Source organism: Phodopus roborovskii, unplaced genomic scaffold, assembly GCF_943737965.1.
Source record: "Phodopus roborovskii unplaced genomic scaffold, PHOROB, whole genome shotgun sequence".
Lineage (NCBI taxonomy): Eukaryota > Metazoa > Chordata > Mammalia > Rodentia > Cricetidae > Phodopus > Phodopus roborovskii.
In genome coordinates this window covers 39,984,047-39,993,143 of record NW_026126410.1, presented here as the reverse complement: position 1 = coordinate 39,993,143, position 9,097 = coordinate 39,984,047, and the positions used below count along the sequence as shown (strand labels likewise).

Here is a 9,097-nt window from a genome sequence, read left to right as displayed (position 1 = left end):
CAGAACTGGCATGGGCATCACTGTCCCTCTAACGCATGCTTAGAGGGCAGCTGAGGCACAGGCCCTTTTTGGCTGGTATAGCATGCTTAAGCCTGGGAGGTCAGACCCAGCCCAGTCAACCTGGTACTCCTGCTTTCAGTGGATCCCATGAAAAACCGAACATTATTGATATCTGGAGCCTCGTTCTTGGAAATGTAGACTGTGTATGGGCTCTGCCCTCCATCTCCACCAATTGAATGGACATTTGCAGCCCAGTCTTGAGCACACAATACCAGTGCTTGGGGAAAGTATACACATACAGACACAGGTGTTTCTTTAGAAGTAAAGCTACAAATTCATAAATTTTTAAAAAATCAGTTTATTAGGTTGAGTAATTGGGTCTGTGGAACTGAATTCTGGGACTGGTCACAGTGAGTGCATATGGGTGGCATTGAGCCCATATAACACCTAGGCAGGGTTAACCTACCTAGTTAACAACTTGTGACCTTCTGGCTTTACACATGAATTGTTTTACCAGTGTTCAGTTGACAATGTAAGGCCGTGTCTGAGCACCCAGCTGGTCCCTGATGGCCCCAGATTCCCCTAATAATTACAATTACACTGTCATTTGAATTCTCCATATATCTAGCATTTATTAAAATTTTCTATTGCATTTTTTTTAGCTTAGTTTATGTTGTATTTGTTTCAGAATTCTAAGATTCCCGTAACTTACATAAATAAGGAATCAGGTGGTCAGTTATTTCTAGGCAGACTTGATTGCCAGCTGTCCTGTGTGTGAGTGCTGCTAGAGGAACCTGTTCAGCCACTCAATGAGGTTCCTCCTCGCCTCCTCAATGTAGGGCTTGTCTTCAGGGGAACAGTCTTCTCTCTTACGATGCACAAAGCCATGAGTTTGCCCAGAAAATGTTTTAACTTGGTAATTAACTATGCAGTGTTTTTTCAGTTTCTGGGTCAGCACAGAGACCTAGTGTACAAAAGAAAAAAAAAAGTGAGGTGGTGTCACTTAACCCTGAGCTGGCGTACTTTGCATAGTGAACAGGCTCCAAGCTGCTGGATTGACTTCCAGTTCCTAGCCCCTGTCAGGGATTGCAGAGCAGCATAAAGGTGATACCACACCAATTATAGAAGATACATTTATCCTGGGCTGATACCGGACAAATCCACTGTGAACAAAGACTAGATCAGAATGTTACTGGGCATGGTGGATTGATGTTTCTACCCCTAGCAGGGAGGTAGAGGCAAGCAGGTCTCTGAGACCAGCCTGGTCTGTGCAACGAGACCTTAGTATACAAAGGATACTTGGTGGTGGGGCCTGCTGGGTTGTCCCCTACAGCACTAGACAGCTGCCCCACTGGCAGTCCTAGCATAGCAAGCACAATGACACAGACCCTTGTTGGTATTGCCTAGTGACCCTGGGGTGACTGCTTTTAACTTGGCCGTTTTCCTTATCAACTTCTCCACATAATAAGTCTGACACCATCCTTAGGGTAACTGGTGAGCTACTGTGGAGACCATTCCTTCAAGAGAATAAATAGGCAGTGTTGGGAATGTTTCCTTGGTTCTCACTCTGAAAAGACCGTTCTGGGCTTAAGTTCCGTTCTTTGGAAATTTTCATCATTGGAAACAGTTACAGTGATAAATGAGTTCTTTGGAACTTACTCCAAAAATGTTAAGATACGCTATCAATGCCCACTTACCTGTTCAAGGGGGATCACAGTATCATTTTCTGCAAAAATGAACAATGTTGGGTTCTTCAGATTGTAAATTTCTTCAGTGTCTCTTATGATGCCTGGAAAGAGTTGAGATTGACATCCACAGAAAGCCGCCTGTTACATCTGGTTATAATTTTCAAACCGCTGCCCTAGAAGTTTCTATGAAGACCTATTCTGGTTTCAGTGGACTAGATAGCCATTGGACCAGGATATTAATCCAACAAGAGTCCAGTGCTCTGCAGGTCATTGTATGAAGTTCAATGCCCACCTCTTTGAGTTCTAAAGGTTAATGAATGAGTACAAAGATTGCTCTGCCAGGTCCAGGTGTGTTTACTTGGGGAAAAAGCAAGTGTGTGTACTGTTGGAAGACTGGGCAGGAAATGGCAAGTCAGGAAGGCACACTTGCCACACAAGCCTGAGAACCCGAGTTTGGTCCCAAAACCCACATTAAAAAGTTGTTTTCTGGTTTCCACACAGGCATTGTATGCAGGTCCACACAGTACATGATCACGATGATTTAAAAAAGAGAGAAAAGCAACTTTTCCCCTGCTTCCTGCCCATGTGATAGCAAAGCTAAGAAGCACACAGTGTCTCCCTTCCCCACACCCTTTGCCAGGAGGCAAAGCCTGAAAGGATAGCTGTGCTCTCTGACCAACTCTGGCAAAGACACATAATGGGTCTGGATATTGAGTGGATATCTCTTGTGCCATAACCTTCCACTCAGATGCTGCTCAACAGCAGTCAGCAGGTGGCGCCAGAGAGACAGGCACCCTCAGCCTGACAGTTGACAGGCCTCATGTCTGAAGCCAACAATTGATTCATTGCATCTGTTCTGTTGTTTGAGACTGGCTTTCACTATATAGCTTATGCTGGCCAGAAAATTCCAATCCTCATGCTTCAGCTTCCCAAGTGCTGGGATTACAAGTGTGTGTGCCATGCCTAACTATATTTCCTTTTGTGTAAGGAAATATCTTAGTGTTTTTTCTTAGTGCTAATTGTAGATAAAGTGCCATGTCGAGGAGCATATATACTTAGGCCAGGTAAGAAGTACTTGTGCATGTGTAACTTGAAATAGCAGTCGATTTTCTTATATTTTTGATGATTTTAAACTGTACTCTTACATTCTGCTTCTGCCAACAGATAGTTTTTAACTCATGGTTAGAATAACTTGTTTTCTTTTGGCTAAAATGTAAAAGTTGGGGCCAGAGAGATGGCTCAGTCGTTACTGACTACTCTTCCAGAAAAGTAGTCAGATTCAATTCCCAGTACCCCCATGGTGGCTCACAGTCATCTGTAACTAACAGGGGATCTGAAAGCCTCTTCTGGCCTCCATGGATACCAGGCCACACACATGGTGCACAGACATATGTGTAGGTAACATGCCCATACAATTCTTTCATATCAGCTAATTTTTTAAAGTGAAGTTGCTGTTTGTAATTTAAAGTGAACTTTGCTTTTTTTCTTTGCGTGAACAGGCACACGATTGCATTCGATGCATAGGTACCCATGCATGTGGGATGTGTTCCTGGGGAGCCTTCCCACCTAGATGTTTGAGACAGGACTTAGGACTTAACAAGTAGGCTAGGCAAAATGCCCAGTAAGCCAAAACATCTGTCTCTGCGCCCCTTAACATAGGTTCAGGGACCAAATTCAGGAATTCCTCCTTGAATCCCTATACTGACAAGACCTATCTGAACCATCTCCCCAGTTCTGTTTTCAGATTTCAGAAAACCATCAGGTTTTGTATTGCAGCATGTGAGAGAGGCCTGTCACTCAGTCACCCTCCTTCCACTGAGTGACACAGCCTGAGCACTTACCATAAACAGACACCCCTGCTCTGACTTCTGGGTACGTCAGCATCACGTGGTGAACAGCAGCGCCCCCCCAGCAGAAGCCTACAATGCCAATCTTCTGGGCATGGCACTGTTGTTTCAGATACCTCAGGACAGCCTCGACCTCTCTAGGATAAAAAGAAATGGCATTGGAAAGGGTGCTGATTGGTGAATGTTCAAGGTTAGGGTGACTGCCATGTCTCAGTGAACATCACTCTGTTTTTATTTGTTTGGTGATGAGAATCAAAATTCTTGAAAGAAGCTGTGACTGCAAAGCTGGTGCTTACAATGAAAACCTAAGTAGCTGTGGAGAGTTTGGTTGCAGGTCTGCAGCCTAATTACAGAATATCTTGAGCTAGCTTGGCCCACTAATAAGCCATTTCTTGTCCACCTCTGTTGGCTCTAACTCCTGTAATTGGCAGATAAAGCTGAACCTAACATCCTGATAAACAGATAAAAACCTTTGGAACTATCAACCCAATAAAACCCTACTCTCCACCAAACAAAAAGCTAAGAATGCTGGCAGTATGTGGGTCCTATAGCTGAAATTTATTCTGTTGCAACCACACAATGTTTCCACCAATGTATTTGAAAAGTGTCTTGAATTAGAATTTATCTTTGTTCTGTTACTATAAAACCTTAATGACCTGCTTCCATAGTTGAATGTGGAATTTGGGTAAACTAAATCTCTGTGGCTCATACCTGACCAATCAGAGAAGAGCAATCTCCTGATCAGCATTTTGAGTTTCCAGGATGGACTGCAGAACCAATCATAACTGGGGGAGTGGGTTGCTCTCCAGGTTGCTGGGAGAGAGACTATGGAAGAATGGGCTGACTCTGAGATGGGAACTTTTTCATTATTTAAATAACTTTTTTTTTTCATTTATTTTTACATCACAACTAGTTTGCCCTCCCTACTCCCATCTACCCCCCCCCCATCCTTTCTCCATCTCCATTCAGAAAGGGGCAGGCCTCCCATGGGCTTGCACAAAGCATAGTGCATGAGTTGAAGCAGGACTGAGCTTCTCCCCTTAGGTGGAGGCAGAGCCTGGTAATCCAGCTTGGGGAACAGGTTACCGAATGCCAGCTAAGCGCCAGGACATCCGGTTGAGCTCCTCCTAAGACCAAGCTACGCAATTATCACACACGTGCAGAAGACCTAGGTCCGCCCCATGCAGGCTCCCTGACTGCTGGCCCAGCGTCCTTGAGCTCCCTCAGGCTCGGGTCAGCTGTCTCTAGGTTACTCATCATGACCCCTCCCCCCTTGCCTGGTAAAACTCCTCCCCCTGTCTTAGTTGGGATTGTCCTTGTGGGTTTCTGTGGTTTCCCTAGCCCCAGGTTTCTCCCTCACCCCAGAGGTGACAGCTTCTTGGGGATGAAACCAGCATACAAGAAGTGAGGCCAAGCTGCAATGGGAGAATGAAAGTTGGGGAGACCTTTAAGCTATGGGCCAGTTTCTATTTGATGCTGAGCTAATTTCCTTGCTTCTATAAACCAATAGCTCTTTGAACTGCTGATCCACTTGGGATAGGTGTCCTAACTTTTGCAAACAAGCACCCATGTGGATGAAGGGCTTTGAACTCATGGATGCTAAGGGAGGTGAGCAGCTGTGCTTACTGGGGCAGTGGGACAAGGATGTCATTGTCCATCTGCAGCTCATATAGTGTGCCAGGAGCAAAACTTGTTTCCATCATGCTGTTGGAAGGACTTTGTCAAGGGCCAGACAAAGCCCTACCCCATCAAGGGGGGAAGGGAGGAAGGGAGGGAGGGAGATTAGAAACGTAGTGAAGCCTAGCTCCTCCTTGGGCTGTGTCACAAACAAAACCAAGCCTGCTGATAACATACCGATTGATTTCTCTGGGGTTTCTTGATTTTATCCACTCAGGGAAGGTGGACCGGTCTGCAGCTGGGTCCCACGGCTCTCGTCCCACAAAGAAGTCTGGGACAATAGTTCTGTAAAATATGGACATGAATAAACCTTTGGTCACTTCCACTCAATGTCCGTCCAGGCTCATTAAGCGCCTTGATGGGTTGCCAATTCTAGGCAGAGGGAAAGAAAAGCCTGGGCCACTAAGGCCATCTTTGATTGCATCAAAGGTCATCTGACACCAGGCCAAATTGCCTAAGCTTCCACAGCTGCAGGTACACAGCTTCCAGCAGCTTGGTTATGACCCTGCCACCAGCAGGAACACTTCTCGAGAACTACCCCAGTGCAGAAGAAAACCCTGGACTGGTGGGCAAGGGTATGTACCCTCAAATGTCCTTCCTTCCTCCATGGAGTAAGTTGTTATCAGCCAGCCCAGGACTTTCCTGGCCTTGAACACTGGCTTTGGCCAAAGTTCACCCCTAAGGAATATGACTAGTCATTGTGATCAAGTAATGCTCCCCTCACAGGCTATCAACAGTTTCCTCCCCAAGAGTAAGGTCCACAGCAGGTTCTAGAACAGGCCACAGAAAAAGTAAACAAGCAAAGTGAAGACTAACAGAGGGTTCCTCTGCCCTCTACGTACTCACTATGATAGGCATGAATCCTCATATACATGTGTGTACATCGTGCACATGCACAAATCATATAGGGGATCAAATGACAGAGGTCCCACCACAGGCCACTGGCACAGTTTGGAAATCATGGTCATTACAAACCCATGCCATTCTCCTAGAAGCCAACTCACTGAGATAAGGAAATAGACAATGTAAATGAGAATACAGCTCAGACTGTGTTAGGTTTTTGGTTCTATCTTTCTGAAGGAAACAAAATGGACCACAGAAGTTCACATGAATTTAAGCAAAGAACAGAACTTCATACTTACGTGTATCCATTTCCAGCAATCATGTCAGCCATATACCTGGTATTGGGCAGCTGCCAACCAAATATATCCTGGATGACAATCACAGCTTTGCCTTCATCCACAGGGGATCGGGTGATATATGCCTTGATGTGCTCAACCTGAACTTCCTGGCCCATGCCACCATACTCCATTTTGTGACCAATGTCACATGGGCAGGGGTTAGCTTCATTAGCCATTGGGGTCTTGTCGTCAGGCTACAGAGGAAATGAAATATTCATTACATGCTGATTAGGACAGATTTAATGATAATCTAAATAAATTATCATCAAGATTACTGGGAAAAACATACAACTATGGCATTTATTCTGAAATAATCCAGTGGTGTGCTGGCTGTTGCTGACTGTGGCTTTGACTTCATTAAGAGACACATAGGTGTTTAGTGATCATGCCATTTCCACAGACAGATAGATCATGGTACTAAGGACTTGTTCCACAGATTAGTCCCATGAGGTAGAGCTTATCACCATTCCCATGCACGAAGAAGTAAATGGAAGCTGTGCAGTGCTGGGACTGGGAGTCAAATCCACATCTTCTAGCTCCAAATCCTAGGCTTTGGATTCAGACACACTGTTCAATTCCTAGCCTGCTCATTTAATAGCTGTTTAACTTTGGGCAGGCTGCTTAACCTCTCTGTGTTTGTCACTTCATCTGAAAATGGAGCTAGTCATCACAAGTACTTACAAAAGATTAAAGGAAAGCTTGACACGTAGTAACACTAGACAAATACTAGGAATTATTACTATTATTTCTCCATAGTAGAAAGAACACAATGACATAGAAAGATGACAGCAATTGCTGTGTCATTTGTTAGCAATTTTTAAAATAAAATGAGAATGTGTGTATGAATGTATATATTTTTAAAAATATATTAGTGCCTTGATGATTTTTGTATCAGGATATACAGGTAATGTCTTCACAAAGCATTGGCTAGGACAATCTTTTCAAACAGATATGAACAAACTTCCTATATAGTAACTTAGATGTAAATCTTAACAAATACTTTATGTAAATGTTATAAGTGTGATAACAAATCAATCTGGAAATATAGCTCAGTTGCTAGAGCACTCATGCTCTAGCATGCATGCATGAAGCCCAGAGTTAGATCCCTAGCACTTCATAAGCCAGGTTGCTTTGTTTTAAATAACATTGCCTGATACTTGGGAGATTTGTGTGAATCTTTATTTCAATTCCTTGAATAAGAGACAGCAAGCCTGAAAATGCCTGGCCCAGACCCTGAGCAATTATCCTGGTTGGTAACTCAACCAGCATTTAGGAGGTAGAGGAGGCAGAAGGATGAAAAGGTTAAGGTTATCCTCAGCTACGTAGCAGACTGCATGGGAGAGAGCATGTCAACACTAACTAAATAGGACAAGATCATAACAAAAACTCAAAACGTTTAAAAATCTTTTACATATTAAGTTGTAAGGCAGTCCAGTGCACTGCAGAGAACTCCCCAGTCTACACTACAAGTATTCAGGGGGACAGAGGGAAAATGAACTCAGCCTCAAGAAGACATTGGAAATGAATCCACTGAGGCTGCTATAACAATACAACAGCTCAAAAGCAATTGCATGGTCCTGAAGACTGAAGGGCTAAGAAGCCCATGATCAAAGTGACAGTCGCTCTGCTGGCTGTAGCAGGCACTCTTTCTGACCCACAGATGTCACCTCCTCCATGTGTCCTCACATGGTAGCAGCAGGCAGCTCTCTGGAGTCTCTTGTAAGGGTACTCATAAAATCCTAGGAGGAGCTGGGCCCTTGGGATCTTTTCCTCTCCCATTGGCCCCCACCTCCTGACTGCATCGTCTTCAGGATTACATTTCTGTGCAATTTGGAAGTACATGTGCATTCAAATCTAACAAATCCTTCAAAGAGATGAACAACAGAAGAAACTGAAAACATTAAATTCTGAATCTTTGATGAGTTCTAAACCAAGCTCATACACAGCCAAGATGCAACTCATAGACAGAGGGAAAGAGAGAGAGGGGGAGAGAGAGAGGGAGAGGGAGGGGAAGAGAGAGGAGGGAGGGAGGGAGGGAAGAAGGGAGGAAGAGAGGGAGGGAGGGAATAAGCACAGGAACACCATGGGTAGGGAGCAGTGGGAAGTAAGACAAAAATAAATCTAAAAACTAAAATGTAAAAGGTGTTCAGCACCTGAAGAATGTTACCCAAGGTTGTCCTCTGGCCTCTCCATGCATGTACATACATGTACACCTGAACACACATGCACAAAGAAATAAAGCAAAGCACGAATTATCTACAGTCAGTGGTGAGATTCCGTGGAACCTAGAAGTAAGGGACACAGGAGGGAACTGTGCGCCAAGGTAGCTGTGGGGCCAGAGTTGCTTCATTCCCTCACAGAACTAAAGACTAAGATCAGAGAGGTGGGGGCTGGAGAGATGCCTCACAGGTCACTGCCTGCTTTTCCAGAGGACCTGAGTTCAATCCCCAGCAACCACATGGTGACTCACAACCATCCATGATGAGATCTGATGCCCTCTTAAGACCTGCAGGGACACATGCAGGCAGAACACTGCATAAATAATAAATAAATAAATCTTCAAGAAAGAAAAGAAATGCAAATCTTGGGGGCGGGGAACCAGAAAGGTTGAGACTTAAAACCAGGGGAGGGGGACACTGTCCTAGATCCCCCAGGCCTTGTTTGTCCAGTGAGGCGATGTCAGGTGCCAAGAAAGGCACAGCAG

General features: G+C 44.6%; 1 protein-coding gene across 1 annotated transcript; it reads right to left on the bottom strand.

The window, feature by feature from the left end:
* Nucleotides 1-338: 338 nt before the first annotated feature.
* On the bottom strand, nucleotides 339-6,583 carry Cmbl (carboxymethylenebutenolidase homolog). The gene is made up of 5 exons (XM_051182614.1): nucleotides 6,355-6,583; nucleotides 5,390-5,497; nucleotides 3,530-3,672; nucleotides 1,698-1,789; nucleotides 339-964 (listed from the first exon to the last, which is right to left on the bottom strand). The coding sequence occupies exons 1-5, from the start codon at nucleotides 6,567-6,569 to the stop codon at nucleotides 785-787; spliced, it is 738 nt and encodes a 245-aa protein (XP_051038571.1). The 5' UTR covers nucleotides 6,570-6,583; the 3' UTR covers nucleotides 339-784.
* Nucleotides 6,584-9,097: the final 2,514 nt, after the last annotated feature.